Raw genomic sequence first — 27,880 nt, 5'->3', positions numbered from 1 at the left:
TTACAATGCGGGGGAGGGGTGGGGGTGTCTCACCCCAACAGAAGTTGGTCCAATAAAAAATATTACCTCCCCCACCTTGGCTATGTGCGTGTGTGTGTATAAACCAATAGATATGGGCTTTATATCTACCCAGTGTTTGTATTTTAAAATTCAGCCAAAATTTATTTATAGTGATATTTCTAGCCAGAGGCAAACAATATTACACCCCTTACTGTAGCCCCACCACTGGAAACAGTTGTAGGAAGAGTAATGAAACCCAACAATCAGATTCCTAAACCCAATTGACAGATGGAAAGAAAAAAATATATAGCTGAGAAGAGGAGCTGTTTGCCTATTGCACCAATTTCTCCAGAGAACCGAGAGGAGATGGAGGTTGAACCCAACCTCTGTTTTAGGACATGGAAGCTGAGCTTCCATTTTAGCAGCTGAGCTAAGCCCAGGATCTTGGATGAAAGGACCCTGGCAGTACATGTGTGTCTGTGACGGGGATGGAGAGCAGCCAAGGAGGAACTGGGCCGAAGGCAGCATCCTATAGCAGCACTAGTCCAACCACCGCAATCACCATGAGGATACCAGCAAGAATACAGATGCTAATGAAGACAATGTCACTGCTGTCCTGGCTTTTGCTCTCATAGGCCTCCACTGCTTCTGCATCCTGCCCGCTGGGCTCCACCAGGTTCTCAGCGTCCTGGGTCAGCCGGTAGGGGTCGGAGCTCGAGATAAGGGTTACTGAAGCTTCTTTCCTCTTAGGCTCGCACTGCACTTCATATTCATGAATGTCCTCCTGGCTCCCAGCCGAGAAGTCGATATACAGGATACTGACAATCACAGACGTGTGGTTTCTTTTCTACAAGACAAAGTTTTTAAAGGGCAAGAGTTTGGTTTTACTTGTCAGCCTTCTGAATTAATAAAAACGAAACCCCCAGAGTAACACGTTTCAGGGTGTGGCTGGAGTTAGGCTCTTCATGGGAAAGGAGAGTTACAGGGTATTCATGGCATTTCATTGCCAGCAGCTTGAAAGCATGCGCTGAGAACGCGCATTGAGAATATGACAGGCCACGGGGCAGAAATCAGGTTGATCAGATTCCCTAGAAACAGGGAGCCTTATTTCCACAGGGGCATTACTGAGAACTGCAAGTGCTCAGCAACTCAACCATGTCAGGCCAATGCCCACCGTAAAGGTCTGGGAGTTGGGACTTGTAGGTTCTGTTCCCGGCTCTGGCACTGACTTGCTGCGTGGGCCTAGGCAAGTGACTTGGGCCAAGTTTTTTGAAAATGGCCACTGATTTTTGGGTTCCTCAGTTTTTTGGCTGTCCAGCACCTAGGTCCTGAGAATCCCAAACTCCAGCTGAAGTCAACGGGAGCGACAGGCCCTCAGCATCTCTGAATAAGACCCACGGAGCTGCATGCTGGATATGCAAAAAGGCACCCAGAATCAGTGATCACCTCTAAAGAGGTGGGCTTTTCTGTGCCTCAGTTTCCCCTTTGGTGAACTGGGGCTAGTTTACCATGGGCATAATGTTGCGAGACCAGTGCATGGAGTTCTTTGGATGCAGCAATGGTGGGGTTTGCTCATGCCAGCCAGGGCTGCCAAAAGCATGTGCATAGTTTTGATCTGAGTAACTAAATGCTGGGTGCACAGTGCCCTCTGCCTCAGGCCTGCGTTCATGTGGGGAGCAGGTTACAGTTACCCAAAAGAACATATCCTAAATCAACTGTACAAAATGCTGACCTTGAGCAAGTCACTTCATCCATTATCCCCATTATACAGATGGGGCTAATAGTTCCTTTCTCGCAGACCCTTTCGCTACGTCTACACTGTGATAAAAGACCCGCAACAAGCCCAGGCTCAGGCTGTGGGGCTATAAAATTGCAATGTAGATGTTCAAGCTCAGGCTGGTGCTGGGGCTCTGAAACCCTGCTAGTGACTCCAGCCCAAGTCCAAATTCTACACTGCTATTTGTAGCCCCATAACCTGGGCCTTGTGAGCCTGAGTCAGCTGACCCTGGCTCTGAAACTTGGTGCCACAGGATTTTTCCCCCCTGCAGTGTAGACGTACCCTTAGTCTTGTATATTTGGATTGCTAGCTCGTCAGGAGACAGACTGTCTCTTACTATGTGTGTGTGCATGTGCATCATAGACACAGATTTTTTATCATCTTACTGTATTTGTTTTAGGTAAATAGGATTCACTCCTTATTATACTGATCACTTACCTGGGACTCAGTACCGCAGGTGTCGAACCTGGTGTGTATTTTAAAGTTCAGGCCAACCACTTGGGCAGGACAGGATGGGGTCCCTAAATAAATGTTATTTCTCTCCAGCTGGGCAAGAGACTGCACAGGAATCTGGATCTGGAAATCTGTTCGCGTGCAGCTGACGTTCACGGGAACAACTGTTGGGGGGGAAGAAAGAAGCTCGTCTAAAACTCCCAAGACTGCACCGAGTGGGGATTTTCATCAGTACTGTGCAGTGTACAGTACAAGGCAGTTCCCATAACTGAGAGTGGCACTGTTGCTATTGTCACCATGTCATACAAAGACGACTACTAGTGGTGTCCACAAGCAAGTGACCAATGCTGACAACGCTTGTGGTTTTATTGTGAGGCTTCTGATATCTAGTGTTTTTCTTAAAGCCCCAGCTGCTGGAGTCAGGTGAGAATTTCAGCTTCCATTTAAAAAAACCCAAAACAGTAGTTTCTAGTCCTCACAGTAGTGAAGATGATCTTTAAAAGTGCATGATCTGAGTGTAACCTAAAGTCTCAGAAAGAAGGCAAAGAAAAAGAACCCTACATTTATCATTTTTAAAAGTCTCATGAATTTTAAACCCAATCTCAGGATTTCTGGGGGCCTGATTCGTGATTTTTGAACACTTGGGGCTAGCAAAATTCTGCATCAGCATCCACTGGGAACCAAGGCTGGCTCCAGGCTTTTTTGCTGCCCCAAGCAAAACAAACAAACAAACAAAAAACAATGGAGTGCCACCCCTTGAAAAGTGCCATCCCCAAAGAGCCGGAATGCTGCCCCTTGAAAAGTGCCACCCCAAGCACATGCTTGGAATGCTGGTGCCTAGAGCCGGCCTTGCTGGGAACACAACAGGGTGTGTATTAGATCCCTTTGCTTTGGGATGCGATTCAGAGCATTTCTGACAATCTAGAAAAGCTTGACCATCCTGGGATCTGAAGAAGTGAGGTTTTTTACCCACGAAAGCTTATGCCCAAATAAATCTGTTAGTCTTTAAGGCGCCACCGGACTCCTTGTTGTTTTTATCCTGGGATCTAGTTATCCAAGATCCTACCGATGCTGCACGTTTCAGACCAGTTTGTAACCCATTATTGGCATGCTTGGCCTTACACATGAATTGTGTCCGCACACCACTTGGTTAATACTCTGGGCCTGGTTCTGCCAGCCCCCTCCCTGGAGGAGCAGTGGGGTGCGAAGGATGCCAGTCAAACTGGTCAGGTAAAGGCTGCAGCCCACAAAGGGGTCTGAGAGCATGTGCACAGCATTCTGTCTTCCTGTGCTCCTCATGGGGCAATGCATCAGCATAGGAAGTGTCTACACTACCGCAGTGCAGCTGCAGTGCCGTAACTGCTGTAGTGTAGACAGTCTGTGCATGTAGTACATGGAGTTCTCAAAACATGGGAGGTTTCTGTTAGAGACCCTGCTGGTCTATCTTGCAGCTGTGGGGAATGTTACACCCAGCACCAGCAAGTCAGCAGCTTTTCAGAAATGGAATCACTCCGTGAGTCAGACACGGGTATGAAGCACCACATGGCTGAACCGCATGCAGCACAGGACTGGGATCTAGGATCTTCTGCATTCTAATATTGGAATGGCCTTGAGTGCATCAGTGTCCCTGGACTCTACTCCTCCGTGTCCCCTGCTCTAGAAAATGGGGTAACAATACCTACCTTGCAGGTGTAAGAAGACAAATCAAGGGCTACGGTGAACTCTGACGATGTAAAATGCTAGGGGGCCTGGTTCTTCGTGGCCATGCACCTTGTGCAGTCATTGACCCCGGTGCACTTTACTTTGCACTAGTGTAACTGCCTACCTGAGGAGCAGGGCAATGGAGAATCAGGCCCCTAATCCATAGATCTACGGAAAGTGTCGCATGTGTGTCTGCCTATCGCAGCTGGCCTTTCTACATGGAGAAGACAAACATATAAACCATGTGGAAAGGGAAATAAGAACAAAAAACCCACAGTATTTAAAGGTACCTCCCACCGAGGCTTGGCCCAAACACTAACAATATGAATTATTGAATTATTCTAACTCACTCTGTTAGAATCAGACTCTTATGAAACTGATAAGATGCAATAAAATCAACAGGGAAAAAATCGTGTCACTTTACTACACTTAGTACATTATAGAACCATTAGAAGATTTACCAAATAACTAGAGTGCATTAAATCAAGGGGAGGAGAAAATGGATCCTCGCTCTCGAGTTGAAGGCTTCCTTTAAAATGACCATAAATCACATGGACAGCCCAACTCACATCCTTTCATGGGCCCAGCTAGACAGAAAAATATTTATGCTAATTACAAGAGCCTGATAGAGCCCTCTCTCCATATGTCATTTTATATACTTCGCCCATTACCGCACTGAGCACACCATGGCATCTGGACTTCCACTGAGGCCTTTTCCTTACATTCTCCTACTGTTCCACTGCCACTGAGGGAGCGCCATTGGTGGCAGCATTAGTGTACTTGCCACCATGGGATCTAACCCTGCTAGTGCAGACCAGGCTAATGAGGGCAGTTTCAAGCCTCTAGGGTGATTGTTATGCATTGTCCATTAGTGTCAAGAGATTCCAAATCAGACTGGGTCCCAGCTGTGCTAACTGCTGTACATACACACAGGAAAAGACAGGTCCTGCCCCTGGTCATCTAAATAAACAAGGGGTGCCAGATCACACAGGACACGTAAGAATCTAACCGAGTTTGCCAAGAGCCCAGTCCAGTACCTTATCCACCAGACCACCCTTCCTCTCTGGAGCCAGAGTACAACACTTTACCATTTGAATCTCTACTCCAAAGACAGAGTCAGTCCAAGGGAAACCTCACGCAAGAGGCTCATTCTGTGCACTGGGAAGCAATCCCAGGTTCCATCATGAAGATGGTCATTCTCCTTTGCAGCGGCTGTCTATGGAAGGTTTGTACCACACAGACTGTTAACTGCAAGCAGATGTGTGCACACAGATCACTGGCAGGTGTAGGAAAGTAACATGCAGAGATAATTTGCTGAGGAAAACAGTGGTTTTGCATTCTATTTTTTCCTTTCAAAATTTAACATGCATCATGTGGATTTATTCAACATGGGTCTAGTGGGATTCAGGAGACTTGGCTCCCTGCTCTGACACTGACTTGCTGCATCACCTTGGGGGAAACACTTGACCTGTTTCCTCCATCCCCTCCTTCACCTTTGTCTGTCTTGTCTACTTAGTTCCTGCCCTGAAAAGCTTACACTCTGTCACTCACTATGTGTATATACCGAGCTGCACAATGCGGCCCTGCTCTCCATGAGTGCTTCTCAATGCTACAGGAAATCAAACAATAAACCACAGTGATTATGAGGCGCGAGGCAGAAACACGGCATGGCTACAGTCAGGGCCCGTTCCAGCTTTTCTGCCACCCCAAGCAGGAAAAAAAAAAAAAGCCGATCGGTGGCAGCTCAGTCGCACCGCTTCATTCTTTGGCGGCGGGTCCTTCACTCCCTCTCTTCCTCTTCAGACGCAATTCGCTGGTAGCTCAAAGAGGAATAGAGGGACTGAGGGACCCGCTGCCGAATTCCCGCTGAAAACCCGGAGGTGCCACCCCGGTACCGGATGGAGTGCCGCCCCTTTGTATTGGCCGCCCCAAGCACCTCCTTCCTTCGCTGGTGCCTGGAGCCGGCCCTGGCTACACTACACAATTAGGTGACCTAATTTACGTTGGCAGACAGCCTTTCCAATAATGACATTGCTTGTGCGCGGCTACACTTTGCTCCTCCTGTTGGCGGTGTGCGTCCTCCCCAGGAGCGCTCGTATCGATTGTACGGTCAGTGTGGGGCACTGCGGGATGGCTCCTGACAGCCAGCATCAGTCGACGTAAGCAACGCAGTGAGTGCACTGGCACTGCACCAACCTAACTACATCGACCTTGACTTGACGCCTCTCGTGGAGGTGGAGCTAAGTGAGGGCTAGACTAGGCTAGAAACACTACAGTGCTGCAGCTGTGCCGCTGTAACACGTCTGGTGAAGATGTTCTAAGATGACGGGAGAGAGCTCTCCCGTCGGCATAATAAAACCACCTCCACGAGAAGCAGTAGCTATGTCGGCGGGAGAAGCTCTCCTGCCAACGTATCCCTGTCCACACTGGCGCTTAGGTTGGTGTCATTTATGTCACTCAGGGGGATGGCTTACTCACAAATACAGTTGCCAACCCACCAGGATTGGCCTGGCATCTCCAGGAATTAAAGATTAAAGATTATGCATGTGATGAAATCTCCAGGAACACAGCTAACCAAAATGGGCAACCCCTCTGAGCGATGTAAGTTATACCGACATAAGTGTCCAAGCCTTCAGTGTAGCGGGCAGTTACGTTGGCAGGAGTGAAATTTTAGTGTAGTTGCTTCTATAGTTAGATCGACAAACTCCTTGCATCAACCTAACTCTGTAGCGGAGACTAGGCCTCGGATGCAGAACAGACATTAGGAACCAGATCGACAAAGGCAGTTAGGTTCCTACCTTCCACTGAAATCACGGGACGTTAGAAGCCTAAATAGCTTTGTGGATCTGGGTCCAGGAGGCTAAGCGCAGCACCTCACTCATCACGTGAATTGTGACAAAATCAGAGTGACCCAGTATGGATCTGAAGGCAGAAGGACCTTGGCAATATCTTGGCTCAGTGAAACGGAGGCTACGTCTGCACTAGCACTAGCACTTTTGTCAGTAAAACTTTTGTTGGTCGGAGTATGAAAAAAACCCCACAACAACACACCCCCACCGACAAAAGTTTCATTGACAAAAGCGCCCGTGCGGAAAGCGCTGTGCTGGCGGGAGACACTCTCTGGCTGACGTAGCTACTGCTGCTTGTTGCGGGTGGTTTGATTATACCGGCGGGAGAGCTCTCTCCCGCTGGCATAGAGCAGCTACACGAGAGAAATTACAGTGGTGCAGCTGTGCTGCTGTAAGGTCCGTAGTGTAGACACAGCTAAATAAGGGCCATGTTATGCCCTTAACAGGCATGCATGATTGACACCAATGGGAATTATACACATGGGCAGAGACCATACTATGCCCTGGAGTGCCACCTGCACTTTGGCCTAGGTTTGCTGGTCAGAATGACAACGTTAGTGTGACTTAAAAGGGATCCTTTGGTTGTGGTATTTAGTGCACTTTCTCAAGCTCGTGTGAGAGGCAGCACAACCTCGTGAACTGAGCACAGAGCTGAGAGTCAGCAGCCCCTGTGTGAACTCCACAGTCTTGGGCAAGTCGCTTAGCTTCTCCGCCTCAATTTCCCCCTTTACAAAACAGAGAATTCTTATGAACCTCCCTCCCAGCAGCATGGTGAGAGTTAACACACTCATTTTTTAAAAGTTCTTATTACACAGATGTGGTGTGATAAAATTATGTGTTTATGGGCTGCTAAAATGGCACGTTGCTGAGCATATGTACTTAGATGCATTGGGCCTAACTTGGCCTTTTCATATAACGATCACTAGCTTCTAATGGAAAATATGCCCAAATTAAAAATCCATTGGTAAGTTACAGACTCCTTATGCCAGGAGCAGACACTATTCAGAAATTAATATAGAACACTTTGCACTTCTCTAGTACATCCTATGATTTCAAACCACTTCACAAATATTAATGAATTAAGCATCATAACACCCCTGTAGGGAAGGGAGACACTATCACTGTTTTATTGCTAGGGAAACTGAGGCTCTGGGTGATTAAGTGAGTTACCTCAGCTCACACAGGAAGTCGGTGACAGAGTGAAGACTATAACTACCTCCTTCCAACTCCCCAGTCCTCTCCTTTCATCACCAGACCTTCCTCCTTCCCCTCTGCTCTACTGAGTTTTCTGAAAATGCCCGCTGCATGAAGCAGATGAATCCCTTGCCAAACATAAAATTAGGTGAAACTGAAGACTTTCTGGAGTCATGGTGGCTGAAGCCAACTAGCTAGTGTCTTTTATACCACAGAACCCAGAATAATCCTGCACCCAGAGCACACCACTGGTGTAATTTGGGACGATTGTGTCTCTATGAGCATAAGATGTTTGGCCAGGATTTCAGAATCTCATACAACAAGTTTGAACTTTGGTGTCTGAGTTATAAAACCTTAAGTACATGAGGTTTGTAATCACAACACTGATTCCACCTTAAACTACAGCAACACTATCGGGCACAGCTATAATCCCCCTTCTCATTCTACTACTCAGCCCAAGAGGTTACCCTGCACTGTGACTGTAAGTGGAGGAAAAAAGAAAGCACAGTAGAGGCTATGCTAGTCCCATCCGCAAACACACACAAGCAGCTCCTCAGTTAAAAGCCTTCTGAATACTCAGAGAGGATCATCTTGAGCAGAAATAGGTCATGAATCATCCCTGACACACAGGTCAGCTCCAACACAATTATTTTGAAATACAATGAATGCCATCAATTCGCCCGCTTTTGAGGAGGCACAAAGGTTGACAACTATATGAGGAGCATTACACAGCAAGGCAGCATCTGGGCAGCTCCTCCCGCCAACTATCTCCATATCCTGGAACCTCCAGGCTGACAGAGTCTGGTTTGGGTCTTTTCCAAAGACACAGCCCTTGCTGGTATCTCACAAACCCCAGAATACTTATGTGGCTTTGCAGATAAACGTCCAGGAAGGTCTCACTGAAAACTGAGTCCACAGGACACTTTTGTTTCCAAGGGAATATTCCTTGTGAGAGTGAGTCTCTTGCTGAGGTTTGAAGAGGCCTCCTGCCAGTCTGATATGGACGCCCTCCCCCCAAAAGTGGGCTTACTGCTTGCGCTAATTTCACTCATTGAAGATAAGGAGTAAGGGGCTCCGTCAATTCCAGCCAAACCTCCATCCTGTCTTGAGGGCAGGAGATTAGTCTCTAGATGTGGGAGACATGGGGGAGATAAATAATAATCAAAGAACAGAAGAGAGAGTTTAAATAGGTCCCCACTAGGACACTTCAGGTTCACGGATTTTAAGGCCCTATGATCATCTCATTTGGCCTCCCACATAACACAGGCCAGAAAACTTTCCTTGCTGGCAGCTTGAGGCATGAGCTTTCCAGGACAGGCAAAAACGTATTCTGTGGGACGTTGGGATTGCCAATTTGGATCAGACTCGTAGCTCATCTAGTCCAGTAACCTGTTTGCAACAGCGTCCAGCACCAGATGCTTCTGAGGCAGGTGCAAGAAACCCTACAGAAGGTAGATGTGGGATAATCTGCCCCTCAGGGGAGTCTCAGAGTCTAAGGACAGAAGGAGCGACCAGATCATCTAGTCTGATCTGCTAAATATCACTGGCCACCAACAGCCCAGCACCCGCACACTAAACCGAACAACCAAAATGAGACCCAAGTATTCCAGCCCACAGGAGACTAGAGTAGTATGTGCCACAGGCAGAGAATAGGAGGGGACCAAGGTGCACCAGTGTCCAACGCCCCTGCAGTGGGAGGGAAATGACTGAGTGAGAAATACCCAAATAATCCTGGCAAGTGACTCACACGTTGCAGGGAAGGCAAAATACGTGGAGTGTGGCAATGAGCTACAGCCTGAGCATGTGAGCAAGAACCAGCCAGCCCAGCACCTGAGAATGAGAATGCTCAGAGCCACCTCAGAGCCCTGGCCCGACCCATCCCACCCAATGTCCCTTCTCCCACCGTGGCCATCCCTGATGCTTCAGAGGAAGGAGATATAAACACAAAAACAAACCATCTCCACACAACCTCCCAGAATACATGGGGGAGGGGGAATGCGCAGAATTTCTTCCTGGCCCCTCCTGGTGGCCAGCTGAAACTCTGAAGCATGAGCTTTTAGAAACATAGACATAGACCAGAAGGGAGCCCCAGGGCAGCCCCCCACATCCCAGCAACCCCATCATATAATTGTGCTCTTAAATTTGTCCAGCTCTTTCTTAAAACTAATTGTTTGCCCCACAACTCCTACTGGGAGGCTGCTCCAGAACCTCACCCCTCTGATGGTCAGAAACCTTCTTCTAGTTTCCAGCCTGAGTCTGTTCATGGCCAGTTTATACCCATTTGTTCTTGTGCCAACACTGTCCTTTAACGTAGATAGCTCTTTACCCTCCCTGATATTTGCCTGCCAAATGTATTCAGACTCAGAGAGGAATCATATTCCCTCTCAGCCTTCTTGTTGCTAGACTAAACAAGCCAAGCTCTTCCAGTCTCCTCTCATAAGACAGGCCCTCCCCTCCCCTCCCCTCCCTTCCCCGATCATCCTAGTAGCAAATCTCTGCACCTGTTCCAGTTTGAATCCATCTCTCTAGAACAGGGTGACCAGAACTGTGCACAATGTTCCAAATTAGGTCTTACCAGTGCCTTGTACAGGGGCATTAAACATTTTTCTCTCTTTACAGGAAGCGCCTAGCCTAATACAGCCTAGGATCGTGTTTGCCTTTTCTCTCCTCTCCTCTCTCCTCCTAACCTGTGGATCTTGTTCCTTTTCATAGGTGGCTGGAGCCAAGCTTGTTATAAGGCTTGCCTGTTAAATCAGGCTTTTAAATAATCGCCAATCAGTGGAAGGGTGGTAGTTATGAATGAAGGGCAGGAGTTTACTGGAGGATGCCCAGATGCTATTGTGTTAAGTATTCAAGCTATAGCATCTGTTAGTTGGTAGCTATCTTAGCGAGACAAGGTTTGGGAACACAGGTACTCACTTAGTTCCCCAGTCATGGTTTGGCCAGTCTCCTGTGCACGACCCTATCAGCCAAACTCCTGCCTGGTGTCACTCCACATGGCCTAGTGTTTTGTTCGTTCGGTGTCTCAGAACCCTTCCATCCCAAGGCTAGGTGGTTGGGGTAGTATATAACTCAGGGCCTACTTATTTTTAAAAGTGTCTTTGCAGATCTGACTGCATGTGTGAAATCCCTATACAAAAATATGTCATGCACGATTAGGCATTTGAACAGCAGAGTGCCTAACTGATATGTGCAATTACAGTGGTTGCAGAGGTACAGCTGGGTAATCGCACATGCAAAGAGCCAGTTATGACTCCCCCCTGGCTAGCCATTTGCACAGTTGCCCAGTTTGCATGTGCAATTATAGTAACCTCATGCATGCAAAAGTTTGGTGCACAAATTTGCTCACATTTTTGTGCATGTACTTTTGGAACTCAGGCTGTCAGGTTTTACTGACTGTCTCCATACTTATAATTCTCCGCTGCCTTGCCCTACAAATATCCAGCAGAGAGCGAGGGAGAACCGGATCAATGCACTGAGTCATGCCTTACCTCCAATATATGCTACCGAGAACCCCCTGTTGGCCGTGTTCCTGTCCGTATGGAGGACCAACAGCAGTTTGTTTCTAGTGGATATTATGGGAGACAGCATCTCTCTCCCACACCACTTCCCCAGGAGGGAAGCTTTCTCAGTACCTCCATCAAACACTGCCAGATGGTCGTAATCACAGCCATCTGTTAGGCTGTTCCGCCCCTCCAGAGCCAAGTCCAGGAAGAAGACTTTGATTCGGTATCCTGGGGGGAGCTGGATGGTCCAATGACATTTGATATTGTTGGGGTAAAAGTTGGGATACTGAGGACTGGAGAAATTTCCTTTGATGGCTGTGTATACTTCCTGGCATTTGCCTGGTTAGAAAAAGAAAATGCATTACCAACCAAACCGAAACCCGTGTGTGGAGGGAGCAGCTGCTGGGGGGTTCCCTTGATTTATTGCTAAAATATATCACAACAAATTATCTTTTTCACATAAAGGTTTCACAGCCACATGCTGTATAGATCTGCCCCAAACGTTCAAAGAGTTAGGGGGGGTCATTAGCTGCACAATTGCGGCCAGACTCCACACAATGCAAAGGATTTCAAGAACAGTGATAACAACAAGCACCCATGCAGGGCTTTTCAGCTGAGGACATCAGTGTGCTTTGGCAAAGAAGGGAAAAGGATCCTTATCCTCAATCTAAAGACAAGGAAACAGGAGTTAAAAGCTTAACATGTCACGTGACCAGGACATAGGCAGAGGTCATGGCTACAGGTCAGAGCAGGAGTCCGGGGGTCAGGCCTAGGTTACCTGCAGTGAGGCAAGGCTGGAACTAAGCAGACACAGGGACTATCACAGCCACTGCACAGCTGCTGCAGCTGGGCTTCAGAGCCAGTCTGCTGACTCTTCCCACCAATCATGCATAGGGTGACCAGAGGAACAAGTGTGAAAAATCGGGATGGGGGTAATAGGCGCCCATTTTAGACAAAGCCCCAGATATTGGGACTGTCCCTATAAAATTGCGAAATCTGGTCACCCTAATCATGCAGTGTGGCCTATTTGTCAGCCTGCTACAGGCCAGCTGTGCTCGTTAGGTTGCTGGAGTCTGGCTCTGCTGCTGCAGGCCCTGATTCCTGACAGTGCTACCCCACAGAGGTCAGTGGGAGCTTTGCCATTGATTTCAAGGAAGCAGGCTACAGCTCTAACTGAGGGTGGGTGGTCTTGTGGTTAAGGCCCTAGCCTAAGACACAGGAGCTGTAGGTTCACTTCCCAGCTCTGGTACAGGCTTCCTGTGTGACTCTGGGTAAGTCCCCTGATCTCTTTGTGTCTCGGTTCCCCATCTGTAAAATGAGGCTGATACCCTTTCTCTACAAGGGTGCCCCATAAACATTTTGGGGAGGCTTTGATGCTACAGTAATTGGGGCCACAGAAGGACCTAGATAGGAATGACTTGCTCAAGATCACACGGCGAGCCGGGGCAGAGGTGGGGATAAAACTCTTGCCTCCTGAGTCCCAGTTCAGTCGCCCTGAACACTCTTAAATGTACTTTTTATTTAAATGGATATGACAGCCACTAAAAGGGCCCCTTCCACTCTCTGGGAGCCCCTCATATACTCTGGGAGGCTTACAATTCACAAGCATGACACCAAACCATTTCACTTGCCAGCCTGCACACAAAAGATCTTGCCATGGATGGAGGAACAGTGAATCTATACCCCCTTTGTGAGAGCAACATCCTGGGACAGTGGTGGAGAAGGAGAGGGCCCAGAGGGCTTCCCATATATCTGGTAGCTTACGCTGGACAAACAGTTGCCTCCATACCTGAGAAAAAATAGGCCTTAAAGCCTCTACCTCCTATGTTGAAGTCTGACTTGAACACCACCAGGAGCTCGTGCGTGGAAGAGACGATATCAGGGGGTTTCATATTCCCACAGTAGTGGCTGAGATGCATGTCCCCCATCGTGGGCCCATCATAGACAGCCACGTAATCAAAATTGCATCCCTCATTGTTTTCCATCTGAAAGTCAGCAAAAACCAGCTTGATGATGGAGTTGGGCACTGCCCGGATGATCCAGCGGCATTCAACATTGTTGGGGTAATTCTCAGGGTAATGGGGGCTTGTTATCACGCCGGAAAGGCCTGTGAGCACTCCTCCACAAACATCTGGAAACAAACACAGACGGGTTACACACATAACAGAGGGAAGTCCCATGGCCCACAAAGGGGATGGAGAACATCGACACACATGCCCCAGCCCTGGAAAGAGGAACAAAGGAGGCAAAGAAACAGCTTGGGGGTGCAAAAGGCTGTAGGTTGTCTCCAACTCTATAAGGAAAAGAGGTTTCCTGCCAAATGAGCAGAGCAACCCAAGTTTCATTCCATCTGGAGACTGACGATGGACTAATGTACTGGGCCTGGGAGATTCCTCCTTAAAGGGGCATGGTAGAGAAAGTGTTTTTTACTCTCCTGTCCTGTTTTTTATTAGTCAAAATGGTACATCACATGATGCTCATTCAGCACTAAGGTCCCATGGCAGGGCTGAATTCTTCTCTTGGTTATACCTGTGCATCCCTGCTGCTCGTTGCCCAGGTCTAACAACACAGTTAAGCCCCCAGAACCTTTATTCTTGGTGATGCTTCATAAGGAGGAAAGAGACCGGCTTGTCTCAGAGCGTAAACTGTGGGCTGGCTGTTAGAAAAGCCATCCTTTTAGCTGTAAACCAAGGACACTGGCACTGGAAATCACTGGGACATAATCAACCTGGAGCCCCAGGATTTTGCAGACTCACTTTTCAGACCAGAGCTGCACTTTAAGCCTGATACTATGCAAGACCTGTCGTTTTTCGGAGGGGATTTTTAGCAGAGTTTATTCAAAACACCCTCAAACAGACCAGATTCGCATCAGAACTGAGCTGGGTATTCATCACATCCCTCATTAGTTCACTCTGTCTAATCCTTTAACTCTACTTTGTGGGACACCGTTTGTTTCAAAGGTGCTCGTGCAACAGTCTCTTTGTCCACTGCTACACAGCAAACCTAGAAGCCTTTCACCCAGGCATTTCATGCATTAACCCTTTGAGGAGACTCCACATAAAACCTATTCCAACCTTTCCGGTAAGCTGCAGAAAAGCCTTGACTGGCCACGTGCTTATCTGAGTGGAAGATGATGGACATGACATGCCAGGAAGAAGTAAACTGAGGAGGGGAGCTCTTGCCGCAGAACTTTCCCAGGAGATTCCCCTCGTCCTCGGAGAAGCCGTTGTAGATTTTGAGGTAGTCGTAGTCACAGTTGTCGTGATATTCCAGGTCAAAGTGGTCAAAGGTCAACAGGGCTGAGGATCCTTCTGTGACCACTATGAGCCACGTGCACTCGGTGTCATAGGGGTAGAGTCCAGGGAAATTAGGGCTGGAGAAGTTGCCATATGGTGCGGAGAGGACTCCACCACATTTGACACCTAGAGAAAACAAAACATTGCTTATAAAAAACAAACAAACCACAGAATATTTATCTGCTTGGTAAATCTCCGAAGCCGATGATTTGCAAACCAGTTACAATCATTGCTCATTGTAGCTGTTTGCTCTTAAACAGCATCCATGTTCCACCCCAGAAATGCCTGGACTTCAGTGGTGCACAAAGTGATTTTCTGTACATTTGCAAAGTACTTCAGGCTAAAGAGAGCAGGAACCCAGAAGTGGGATTTTAAGATGGAACTCAACGTGGTGGTGATGCTGTTGTGCCAAAGTCATTTACAGGAACAATAATTGATAGTGATTTATTAATCTATTTTCATTCAGGGATAGTTTGCTCACTCACTTTGCCCCTCTAATCTCAGGATACTGGTCCCTCTCAGGTCATCGAGTTGTTTATATTTATATCTATAGATCAGGGATCGGCAACGGCATGCTTGCAGAGCAGGGAAAGCTGCCCTGGAACCTAACCCCTCTATTTACATTAATTCTTATGGGGAAATTGGATTCGCTTAACATCCTTTCACTTAAAGTTGCATTTTTCAGGAACATAACTACAATGTTAAGTGAGGAGTTACTGTATTCTTTGGCATGCGGCCCGTCAGGGAAATCCGCTGCCAAAGGTTGCCAATCCCTGCTCTAGATGAATACACACAGCTACACAGTAGAGCTTTCCCACTCTAACTCATGCTGCCTGTTTGAAATCTCCCTCCTGGAAACGAGCTCCGTGTGGTCCTTTCTGTCCTTTTTCTTGCTGGAAAAAAACCAAAGTGAATCTGAAACCAGTGGAGACACTGGCCTCAGCTGTACCCTGCTTGGAAAGCTGCCTTTGTACTCCAGAACTCACTGACTGTCTGGGAGATGACAACAACAATACAAACTGAATCTAGAAGGCAGATCTAACAGCTCCACCACCCCATGAAGAAGGATGCTGTGCTGGGTGGCCATTCCATCCGTCTCCTCCTCTGTGCAGCTCTCTCAGGCGGACCAGAGATGGTACTGTGCATGAAGCAAAGTATCTTCTTGGAACAGCAGGAGTCATGAAACACCAAGAACCACAGGAGAGTATCCTGCCACCCCCAATACACAACAGCAACCACACAATGTTCCTGGCTACCATTGAGCATATGGAGAGCTAGCTGGGGCCTGTATTTTCCCCAGAAGGAGACCAGACCGTCAATTTACAGCCAAATATTGTCTTTTAATCAGTGGAAGAATAGTGCATTGAGGAAAAGTCCACAGAAGGAGCTTGTCTGGAAAGGGCGTCTGTGAGAAAATATACCCCTGAATTCACCTCTTGCACTCTATTGTAACAATCTTTGTACAAAGTATGCCTCATGAGGTGTCATTTGAAAACTCAGAAGTTGCTGGGCATTATTGTCCTGGTAAAACATGTATAGCAACATTGTGTGTAAAGTTATAAGATTCTACTAAAACATGTTCCAAGTCTGGGGCTGGCTAAACCAATCCCTCAGAGACAAAGGGCAATCTGACAACTCAGCCAGGCGTAAACAAGGCCAATAGGCCAGTACCCGATAAGTGGCCATTCTTTGGCAGGAAAGGAGGTATGGGTGAAAAAAATTATATCTTAGCAAAACAAAAAACAAAAAAAAAACCCCAAATGAACAGCAAGAAGTTCTAATCCAAACAGACTTTTTGTCTCCTGAATCTCAGTTGGAAATGCTTTCCAAGGGAGAGACTGACACTATACAAAGGGGGACAAACACACCGAGGGACCTCACCCCCTTCTCCTCCTCCTCTCTCTCTGTCCATCAATTCACTGCACCAGAAGGAAGCAGCCATTAACAGAAGGTTGTCCTGGCCTAAGAAGTTCAGCCAAGTAACACTGTTGAGAACATGTGGTGAGAAAAACTGTGCTTTGAATCTATCATAGTTTATTAAGTTAGGCATTAAGTTGTGTTTGATCTTTATGTTTCTTGTAACCATTTCTGACTTTTATGCCTCATCACTTGTATTCATTTAAATCTATCTCTTGTAGTTAGCACACTTGTTCTATCTAAATGCGTGTGTTTGAATTGAAGAGTTTGGGCAAATCCATTTGGCATTACAGGATTCGTGCATATCATGTCTCTTAATAAAATGCAGGACTTTATATGAGCTTGTATAGTCTGTGAGAGGGCTGGTCAGTACAGTATATACATTTCTGGGGGGAAATCTGGAAGTGGGAATGTGCTGGGGTCACCCTGCCATTTAATTCAGGCTGGCGGGATGCAAATGCTCACAGACATAGCTGGGAGTGATTTATATGCTAAAGTGAGCAGTCCGGAAGTGGAGGCAACAACAGCAAAGCAGTGTAAAGGACACCCCAGGTTAGAAGGCAGGAGTGACACAGTCACTAGTCTAGATTGTATCCTGGGTATGTTACAGCATATAAACACCTGGCCCCTGAAAGCATGAACTGTAGAACAAAACCACTGTCAAAGTAGGTGAGTACTCAGCCTTGTTGGCATTCATCTTTCAAGTGCTACGAAAATATTTAAAGCTAGTATCTGAGAATCTAAGCTCAAAGAAACGGGGGTGAAGGGCTTGATTCATTTACCAGTGACTTATGGATTTACTGATTGATTTTCTAATGAAAACTTTATATCCCAATGTCTTCTTCTTCTTCAACGCACAGCTGAACTGTTGGCCACAGTGATCGTTCACCATTTGGTCCATTCCTCTGTGGCCACAAGGGCTTGTCAGCCCAAGAGTCCAACATCGTAACAGACTTGATGAACCCATGTAATAGGGGGTCTGCCTCTGGGCCACCTCCACCCCTCGGTTGGTGGAATTTTATCCTGGATGTTACAAGCCATCCGGAGAACGGCGTTCGCTGGAACGTCGGGTGGGATTCTCGCAACATGTCCGAAAAACATAAGGTGCCATATGTGGACAATGTCCCCAGTAATCTGTAGACCGGCATGACCATAAACATCTGCATTACAGATTAAGTCATTCCACTTTATGCTCGATATACGACATTGGCATTTTGTGTGGAAAGTCTCCAGCTTTGCCCAGTCTGAGCGGTGTAGTGTCCATTGTTCGCTCTTTTATACTGCAATGTAGCTACTATAAAATAAAGGGAAGAAGCTGGCAAACACCTGCAGCTCACCATAATCAGAGAGTGGATGAATGTATGGTTGTGCTAAGCACATACCACCAGGGCCAACCCTAGACAAAATGCCCCCTCTTCATTTCTTAAACTTTTGAATACCTTATTTTTTTATTGCATTTGTAGCCCATTTCATGACTTTGATGCACGATTTACATGCATGATTTATCCCTGTCATATAAGATGATAAATTTGCATGCTAGGATGTGTAAATCTGTATTTATATGTAAGCAAATAAAAAAATTTCATTTCCTCTAAGCTTATAGAAACTTTTTAATTTTAAGAATAACTGAAATGTACTAACATCAAGAAATTGAACTGTGCACCAACATTGGGTGAACCAGTATTAAATAGTGTTACAGTAGGTGACATCCTTAGACTGTTAACTCTAGTCCTTTAGTTCAAAAGGTTGCTTTTCTTGCCTTTGTCCTTGTGAACTGAAGCACAGCGTCAGAGATTCAGAGACTGGCCAATGGGATTTTCAAGCAATAAAATAGCAAGTGATGTCAGTCTCTCATTAGTCATAGTCCACTGAGGATATATTTTAATGAGCCTGAGCTTTGAAAAGCTGTGCTCCCCACTCCCAACTGTGACCGGCAGCATGAGCAGAGTCCTCAAAGCTATCCACACATTAGGAAAAGTGTCCTTCAGCTCTGCATCATAAATGAATTGTAGAACTTGGAGTGGAGAGTGCTTCCCGTGTTGCAAAATGTGACTGATGTTGTCTAATTCGACACAGAGGTCTTTATCATTGACGTCCGAACATTTCCCATGTATCAGCATCTGGTTAAGGTCAGTACAATTGTTCAAGAGTGTTAATAAGGTCAGGTCTTTTTGTGGTGCTTCATTTGTCCAAACCTTTCTTCAATGGATACTCAAGGAGTGTCAATGAGAGAGAAAAAATACTCCCTCTTGAATTTTTCTTCCGAGCTTCCCATCATCTCATCTCTGCCTTCATAACCAAACTGTCTCTTCTTCCGATGAATACGAGTTTCCTTGAAGACAGGCTCAACTCCTAAGTTTTCCACCATTTCTCTGGCAGCAGTGATGGCATCTTCAAATCCGTTGTCTCTGTAGGCCACAACGAAATCAAGGCAGCTTCTCATCAAAACAGTAGTGGTCGTGATGTCCATTGATTGAGTTTGTAATGCCTTGCTTACAACATTTACTCGGAACAGGATGTGATGCCAAACCACAACTGACACCAGAGATTTGAAGTCAGTGATCTTGTTTGCCAGGCTTTGTGCCTCGTGTCTGATTATGGTCTTGGCTTTACTTGACTGCACCAGTTCCAGCAGGCCGTCATAAACCTTAGTCACTCGGTACCTCACTGGCCTTATGCTGTCAATTTGGCTCTCCCAACAAGTGTCACTTAGTGGCTTCACCCTCAGATTTGTAACATTGTCCGTGAGGATCTTCTCCCTGATAGTTCACGCTGAAAACAGGATGCATATTCTTTGCAGTCCTCTGAAGAGAGATACTGAATCTAAAGAAGATGATGCTGCATCTCACACAACCAGGTTGAATGAATGGCAGCCAGAAGGAACAAAGAAAGCTCTTGGATTCAGCTCAAGGATCCTTGCCTGGGCACCACTGTTTCTTCCTTCATGTTTGCGCCATTGTCATAGCCTTGGCCGCGGCAGTTCTGAAGCTTTATTTTATTTTCATTCCAAATGTTCATAAACAGTTTTGTTTGGCGTTTTCCAGTAGAGTCGTTCACAGGACGGAAACAGATAACGTGTCCCTTTACTTGGATTCAACCATCCTCATCATCAACAAATCTTACTGTAAATGACATCTTTTCACTGTGACTAATGTCGGAAGTGCAATTCATTATTATGGCGTCGTACTTTGCTTTGTGGAGACGCATCAATATGTTATTAAGCACCTTCCTAGCCAAAAGGTCAATCAATTCATTTTGAATTGTTTTGCTGCAGTAATGGTCCATAGCTTCTTTAGAAACTACTTGACGTAGGTGCTCACACATGAAATCGTTGTATTTCCCAAGGAGCTTGACAAAACTGAGGAAATGACTGTTATGGTCAGTGAACAACTTGTCCAATGAGCCCCAGAAAGCCAAATTATTCTTTGCAAGGAAGAGGGTAATTGAGATCAGACACTTGAGCACGTTCCTACAATGCTTGGTTTCTACATTAACAATGCTTTGCTTTTCTGCATCTATGGATTTATTCAGCTTGAGTCTGAACTCACCCTCCATCCATTTGGAGTAGGCCATAAAATGGCTGCGTGACTTTTCATGTTGCTTCAGAGCATCAGTTAAGCTATGCTGGTAATTGTACACAGAAAGCGCACACAAGAATTTGGCATTCTTGTCAAATATTTTGCAACAGAAAGAGACCACTTTGTCAGTTGATTTTGAGTAAACTAGCCAATGCTGATTCAGTTTCTTGCCATTCTTGAGCATTCTTTCACAGTGTGACTTTGAGAAGTGTCACTTCTGTTCATTTACTGGAAATGTCATATCCTCGATTTTGCTCAGCTCATTCAAAACTGTATAATCAATATCGGCAGAGTTTAGGATTGCTGGTCATAAAGCAGGATCTGATGTAGCGATTTGTGGTGTGCAATTTTTCTCACTGCTGTTTCTGTCATCATGTGAGGCTGATTCTTCTATATAGTTTCTCTCTTTTCATGTAAACCAGATTTTTATTTGTCATCACTCTCCTTTTCATGTGAGCCACATTCTTCTTTATTATCACTCTCCTTTATGTTGCCAGGAAAACTGGATGATTCTCCATCACTTTCCTCACATTTCCATTTCTTATCCTCAGGAAAATCTGCTAATTCCTTAGCAATAGGACTTCCATCACTTATATTTTGCTCCTCAATTTCTTCTGCACTGGGACAATCACTACTGCCTAAAGCCCGGCCTATCTTGTTTGGCTTCAGATATTTTCCCCGTCAAATTTGCCCCTTCCTGCAAACTAGATTGCAATTGCGCATTTTGCTTCCTATACTGAGCTCCTGAAGGCTTCTTCAGAGACATCTTTTAGTTTCTTTAGGAGAAAACAGATAGTGTTAGGGAGAGCAAAAGTCTATGTTCTGCAGTCTTAGAAAGTCATCAAACATTACGTGTTAAGCAGGGCAAAAGAAGTATCAGTATTTATTTTAAATTGTTGCATAGAAAGGGATTTGGTAATTATCTCTGCCATCTCATTAAATTTGTCCTTTATTAGTCGCTACTTACACACTTTCAGTCTTAAAACACAAGTACACTTCACAATTACACAATAAAACAAGGTTCCCAATATTGCACCTGGGCTCTCATTTTGTTCTTATATCTCACTGCCTGACTGGCAATGCCCCACCCCTTATACACCCAGGAGGACATGGCTGACAACATTCTAGGAGGTTCTAGGAAAATGTAGTTCTCAGAAAGTCTGAAAAGTTCCATGACATTCTACAAAGGTCCAGAACATTCTAGAAGGTTAGTGAAAAATGAATCCACATAAGGAATACCTGAAACATTTTACTTCAAACATTCTATTTTCCTTTTTAACGCTAATGACAAAAACAGCACCTGAAGCCCAGCTCCCCCGCACAAGCCCAGCACCCCAGGCAGTAGCCTGGGTCGCCTTCCCCTAAATCTGGCCCTGTATACCACATTTGGGAGCAAAGAAATACCCTTTGTCCCTTCTGAGGGACATGTGTAGATTCACAAACAAGTCTATATGCTCTCAGTCTGGGCAAAGTCTATTGCAAATCAATAGCTGGCCATTGCACATTGCTTTTCATTATGCTTGGCAGTGCTGTGACCTGCTACGGAAGATAAATGTGCATTGTGATGAGCAGTCAAAAACAAACGGTTAATATACATTTTCATGTGTGGGCGCCTGCGCATGGGCAGGATGGTCAGATAGCAAATTGACATGGTAATTACCAGGGATAGGCGCTAAAGTAATGTGGGGAAGGTATTAAACTAATAATGTTATTGAAATACATAGCTGAATGGGGAGCCTGCAGGAGGGGTAAAGGCTACTTCAGAGACAATTACTGATGAATTAATAGCTCAGTGCTTCAAGGTACTTAAGTGAGCGCAGTAAGTGACAATCGCTCATGAGCAGCCAGCACCATGTGAGGACTTTGGGTTAAGAGGGAGGTTCATTGAATTCTAGTGGACTTGTTTCATGTTGCAGAACAGATGGCAGTGTGGTCTAGTCACGTGGACTGGGCGTCAGGAGATTTGAGCTCTAGCCCTGGCCCTGCCACTGACCTGCTGTGTGACCTTAGAGGTGTCATCTCACCTCTCTGTGCCTTGGTATCACCTCTGATTAGACTGAAAGATCTTTAGGGCAGGGAGTGTCTCGGATGATGTGTACATACAGTGCCAAGCACAATGGAGCCCCAAACTCAGCTGGGACACCTCGGTGTTATTTTATAATATGATATAATAAAATAATTATAATGAATTATAATTAATACATATATGGGCAAAGGGGGACCACCTACTGGCACAGCCCCACCAGATTTAGCAATTCAAGGCCCGCAAGGTTGAATGACACATCCCAGCTGGCTGGAGTTGCAGTAATTTTGACTGACAGCTCAGGTGCATGTTCCTGGAGGAGTCAAAACACACAGGGAAGCTGCCGTGTGCCTGGGGACTTGATACAGAGCTGGTTTGAGTGACGTTCTGGATGTGGTGCTGCACCCATGTGAGCACTTCCGCTTACACTGCTTTTGCCCCATCCCGCTCTGAGGCCACCACAGAGCTGATGTGTGCATTGTAATTCTGTGTGCAGTGTGCATGGAGTAGCAATGCAGCATCCCGCACCTGGATCCAGTCATTTCTCCTCCAGCAAGGAAATACCCCAGCCTTACGTTAGATCCTGCAAAGTAATGAGCATCCTCAGCTCCCACTGGCTTCCGAGGCACTGAAGGGATCAGCATCTTGCAAAAATAGTTCCCAGAGTTCACATCTTTCCCGACTTCTCAGACACCAGGACAGCTTCAAACTCTTGCCCGTCCTTTGAACTGAAATCAAACCCTGGGAGGATCAAGAGGGGTAGCTTAACTTTTGGGATTGCTCATGTTTTGTGCACCTTTGGCTTCCTAGCTCCACTGGGAGATGCTGGTGCCACAGGACCTCCAGCCCCAAACAGCCAATCTCTCAGGTTCTTCTCCGAATCAAACTGAGTCCATGTACTCCTGGCAGCTTCCCCACCAGTAGCAAGGGCCTTTGTGTAGAAAATAATGTTTGAGGAAGCCCAGTTATGAGAAACAAGTACTGATTATTGGTGAAAACATGACAGATTTCATGGTCTGATCTGAAAGACGCATGTTCTTAGTCCAGGATCAAATCCACATTGCCTTCATTTTACAGACAAGACAGAGCTAAGACAGAGCTAAAGCTCTGAACTAAAAACAGCTCTTAACTTTGCTGAAGTTCTGATATCTGGATCCAGATTTTGTGACTTGCCTTTGTATCTTTCTAATGAGCATCTGAACTCCTCCAAAGGAGGGAGTATGAGTCTCTCTAGTTAATTTAGTGACAAAACCAAGCTGTCAATATCTGACTCTACAAAATCCTTAATGTGGCAGTGTTTTTTAGCCGGAATTTCCTCTGCTAGACTTTCCCTACTTCTGAACCAGTTTAAAAGAAGAGTAATTGGTTGTGGAGGTGGGTTTTTAGAAAAATAAATACTTAGAGAAGCAAACAAATATTTCAGAAGAGTAACTGGAGACCGATGTAGAGACTTCCACATTGCTATCCCTCAATCTTTAGCAAACTAAAAGAGTGAACCATAAAATCAACCAAGCAGCATTCTAAAGCATTTTATCCTGTGTCAGTGACTGTCAAGGAAAAAGTAACTTCCCCCAGACTAGACACATCGCTACACAGAATCATAGAATATTAGGGTTGGAAGAGACCTCAGGAGGTCATCTAGTCCAATCCCCTGTTCAAAGCAGGACCAACACCAACTAAATCATCTGTCATAGGTCTCACCCCCACTTAGAGCTGTTGGGTTCCAAAATGGGGACCTGCACTGGTTTCCCTCTAAACTAAAAATCCTAGTTTAGATCTGGTAAAAGCTGCCACCACCCAATCAGGTACGTGGATTGGGACACAGTCCTTCCCCAGAACCCTTGGGGATCCCAAGAGCCCCAAATCTATGAAGTTCTTACACCCAGGAGAAATAAACCATTCCCCCCTGCTTCCTCCCCCCTCCCTTTTCCTAGGAGAGATACCGGGATTTAACTACAGAGGGATGCCTCCCCCTCCCCTTTCCCTGAGAATCCACCCAAAGAAAGATTAACCAAGTCCTTTACAGAAAAGATTTATTAAAGAATAAAAAGAAAGTAACTTGTCTCTGTAATCCAAGATGGAACAATACACAGGGTCTAAACTTATTAATCTCTGGAGAGAATCCCCCCTCCTTTCTTTCTCAGTAAAAGCAAAGTAACAGCAAACAGGAATAAAGAATTTCCTTCAACAAACACACAATTGCAAATGTAGAAATCAAATTATAAGACTAATCCGCCTTTTTAATTAATACTCACTATTGAATAGTAGGAACTACTCCAGGAGAACTTGGAGACATGTCTGGCCTCTCTTAGATCCAAAAAGAGAACTCTAACAAAGAACACAGACAAAGGCTTCCCTCCACAGAGATTTGAAATTATCTTGTCTTTGATTGGTCCTCTGGTCAGGTGGTCATCAGGTACTGCATGTTAACCCTTTACAGGTAAAAGAGACCTTAACCCTTAACTATCTGTTTATGACATCATCCCAGCCAGGGCTTTGTCAAGCTGGGCCTTAAAAACCTTTAAGGATGGAGATTCCACCACCTCCCTAGGTAACCCAGTCCAGTGCCTCACCACCCTCCTACAAAGAAGGCCCAAGTGCTGATGAATAAGTTAATGGCACAGGGTTCTACTGATGCGGTTGAAATATTTCATTTCTATAGTTAAAAAGCAAATCCAGAACTACCACACTGCTTTAGAGCCAGGCCTTCCGCTGGCGTACATGGTCCATTGATTTCGATAGAGATACCAGCTTAGGAACTGGCACATACAGTCTACTGTGTAAACGGTTGGGACGATGCAGCAGAAACAGAGCAGGGGTGCCGCTAGCAAGGGACAAGGGTTAATCAGCTTAACATAAGCAAAAAAACGCAGAGCAACTGCAAATACCCCCCAGCCTGGCACTCAACTCAGTCCTATGACCCTGGGGGTAGGGGGAGCCCTGCCATTCACCGCCTGTCTTCCAAGCAGTCATTTGATAGCCTATCCCCTGAGCACATGTGCAAGAAGTTGGGCTGAGATTAACCCCTTGTTTGCTGGAGAATTGGGAGCTGCGCTGCCCCAAGCCACGTCTGCAAACACTGTACTGTCCATACATTAAAAATCTAAATGAAAAGGAGACATTTACAAATGAGTAAATACGGTAATAATAATAACGCATAACAATACGGAAGGGCTTGGCCTAGAACTGCTTCCTCACACGTCTAGTTCCGTTGCAGCCAGTGAGACTGTGCGTGTGTAAGGCTGGCTCATGTGAATAAGGGCTGGCAGGATCAGGCCCTAAAACAACATCAGAGATTGATAAACCAGACAGAATATCAAAAAGCCCATGAAACGGGCACCGTTCATTCATGCATACACACTGCAGGTGACCTAGGAGTGTGCCTGCTGCGAGAGTCCTGTAAGAGCTACCCCAGCTGGACATCCCCTGGAAGTTAACCCTCAGTGCTTTGGTGCTGAGCACAGCTGAACAGAGTCTTACCTTTCTTAGCATGCATCCTGTTTGCCACCCACAAGAAAGTCATTGCCACAAGACACCCGACGTGAATATGCCGCATCCTCAGACACACCAGTGCTACGAAGCAAACAAATGTACTATCATGAAACAGCAAGGATATGCTCAAAGCCGCCTAACTGAAAAAAAAAGAAAAAAAAAAGTAGGAGGCTGGTAGAATTAATAGTGGAATTAATAATTCATTGCATGTTTGAATTAGTAACCTGATCTATTCCTTGCTCCCTTCACTTGGTTTTAATGATCTGGATCAAATGTCCCTAGGATTTACACTATACCAGATACCTTGTCAATACGCTATATTTAGAAGAGATATTAATGTTTCGGCTATGGTATATAACTGCAGTAAGTCTGTGCTGACAACGTGCCCTTCTGGGGCTATGAAAATAATTTAGTTCACAATGCAAGACAGTGAACCAAAATGGGAATTTCAGCCTTAACACAGAAAAGTACCTTAGGAATTAACTTGATTTATACTGCGGCGCAGGCACTAGCTGCACAAAGCCAACTGTTGATAAAAGCAAGAGAAACAGAGAACATATTTTAGTCCATATTTTTAAACAAAAGCCACGTTTCACTGCTGTTCCCAGAGATGTCATGCGATGCGCATATCAAAGATCCAGGGAGCTTCAGATGCAAAGGTGCTTGCTCGCTTATCTGCCCAAAGGCTTGGGCTGGTTAGTTAGTCCTAACTGCAATTCAAAACTGCCAGTGAAATAAACAGAAGGATTTTGTGCTGCACAGCAGGGCTTGGAAGGGGGAGGACGTTTAACCAGCATTTAGCTGGTGAAAAGTGGATGAGAAAGGGCAGCCCATTTTCTTGGCTCTGTCTTGTATCTTGGCTTGAGTGGCAAAAAGCAGCACGGTCTGAAAACTTGGCAGGATTCCGGCAAAGCTTGGTGGTTAGTTACTACCTGTGAATATGGTTGGGCACAGCCTGATGTTGGAAAAGGAGACCTGTGTATATTCAAGTGGGAACAAGGCAGGTTTGCTTAGCTAAGAATGTCCTGAAAGATTTGCCTCCAAAAGATTACACACAAATTATTTTAAATTGACTTCCTTCCCCTTAGTGTCCCAACTCAACTTCCCATTTTAATATATTGCTATTAAAAAAAGAGGAACTAACAAGATGTATCTGCTACGATCAGACCTGGTGTCCTCTTTGTTTTATACCTCACCCTTTCTTTATGGTCATTTCTTACTGAGTTTTGTCTCTCAGATTGTAAACTCCTAGGGGCAGGGACATGCCCCTGTTTATTGTCTGAAAAGCATCATGTACATCTCTGGTTATTATTAATAATTATTTGTATTACAGTAGCATGCAAAGGCCCCAACTGAGATTATTGCCCCATTTTGCTAGCCCCTGTACATACATATTGAAAGACTCAGTCCCTGCCCTACAATCTGAATAGACAAGACAGGCATCAGGTGGAAGAAAGGAAGTATTATCTACATTTCACAGATGGAGAACAGAGGCACAGAGAGATTAAGTGACTTTCCCTAGGTCACACAAGAATTCTGTAGCAGAGCAGATCTGGACTCAGCTCTCCTGAGTCTGTTTTTCTTTATGTGGTACAGTCTAAACAATAAATAGTTACGTGTAAGAGGATCAGGGCTTGGTTCACTGGCATGTCTCACTTGGCTTGCCTCTCCCGCTGTGCACAGATAGGTTGCTACCACTGCAGGTTTGTTGTTGTAACTCCTCTGTTGATTTTTTTCTAGCCCAATCTCCATGAACGCTGAGAACTGTTTCCCAGCGCTCACTTACAGGAATGCATTAGCATTTCAACTGAGGGATGCAGGGGTTATTTGGTGCTGTGTTAGTACACACCAATGCCCAAGTTAGCCCTGGACTCCCTAAGCAGGGGAGGCCGCCCTTGTTAAATGCGGTGCGTGGTATGCTCAGAAAACGCCACGTCCTCAGCAGATGATGGTGTCATATCCTTACCATGTATCAGTGCTGGTGAAAGGTGCTGAGCTGGCAGTCTTGGAAACCAGAGTCCTCGCTTCACTGATGAGGTACAGCTGCAGCAGCCAGGGTGAAGATTCCTCCATGTCGTCAGCCAATATGCTTTA

The 27,880-nt window shown here is 45.8% G+C and overlaps 1 protein-coding gene across 4 annotated transcripts; it reads right to left on the bottom strand.

Annotated features, from left to right (window-relative positions):
• Window positions 1-212: 212 nt before the first annotated feature.
• CDCP2 (CUB domain containing protein 2) lies at window positions 213-27,880 on the bottom strand. Of its 4 annotated transcripts, none has more exons than XM_039486011.1 (7): window positions 27,753-27,880; window positions 25,775-25,867; window positions 14,555-14,902; window positions 13,270-13,611; window positions 11,466-11,819; window positions 2,216-2,394; window positions 213-847 (listed from the first exon to the last, which is right to left on the bottom strand). In XM_039486011.1, exons 2-7 carry the CDS (start codon window positions 25,848-25,850, stop codon window positions 530-532), a joined length of 1,617 nt encoding a protein of 538 aa, XP_039341945.1. In that variant the 5' UTR covers window positions 25,851-25,867; window positions 27,753-27,880; the 3' UTR covers window positions 213-529. The 4 variants fall into 4 exon arrangements, with proteins under 4 accessions (XP_039341945.1, XP_039341948.1, XP_039341949.1 ...); XM_039486014.1 differs by having other exon boundaries at window positions 11,610-11,819; XM_039486015.1 differs by having other exon boundaries at window positions 11,610-11,819; window positions 13,300-13,611.

This window comes from Mauremys reevesii, linkage group 8, assembly GCF_016161935.1.
Source record: "Mauremys reevesii isolate NIE-2019 linkage group 8, ASM1616193v1, whole genome shotgun sequence".
NCBI classification, from domain to species: Eukaryota; Metazoa; Chordata; order Testudines; family Geoemydidae; genus Mauremys; species Mauremys reevesii.
This window is presented reverse-complemented; position numbering and strand designations above follow the sequence as displayed.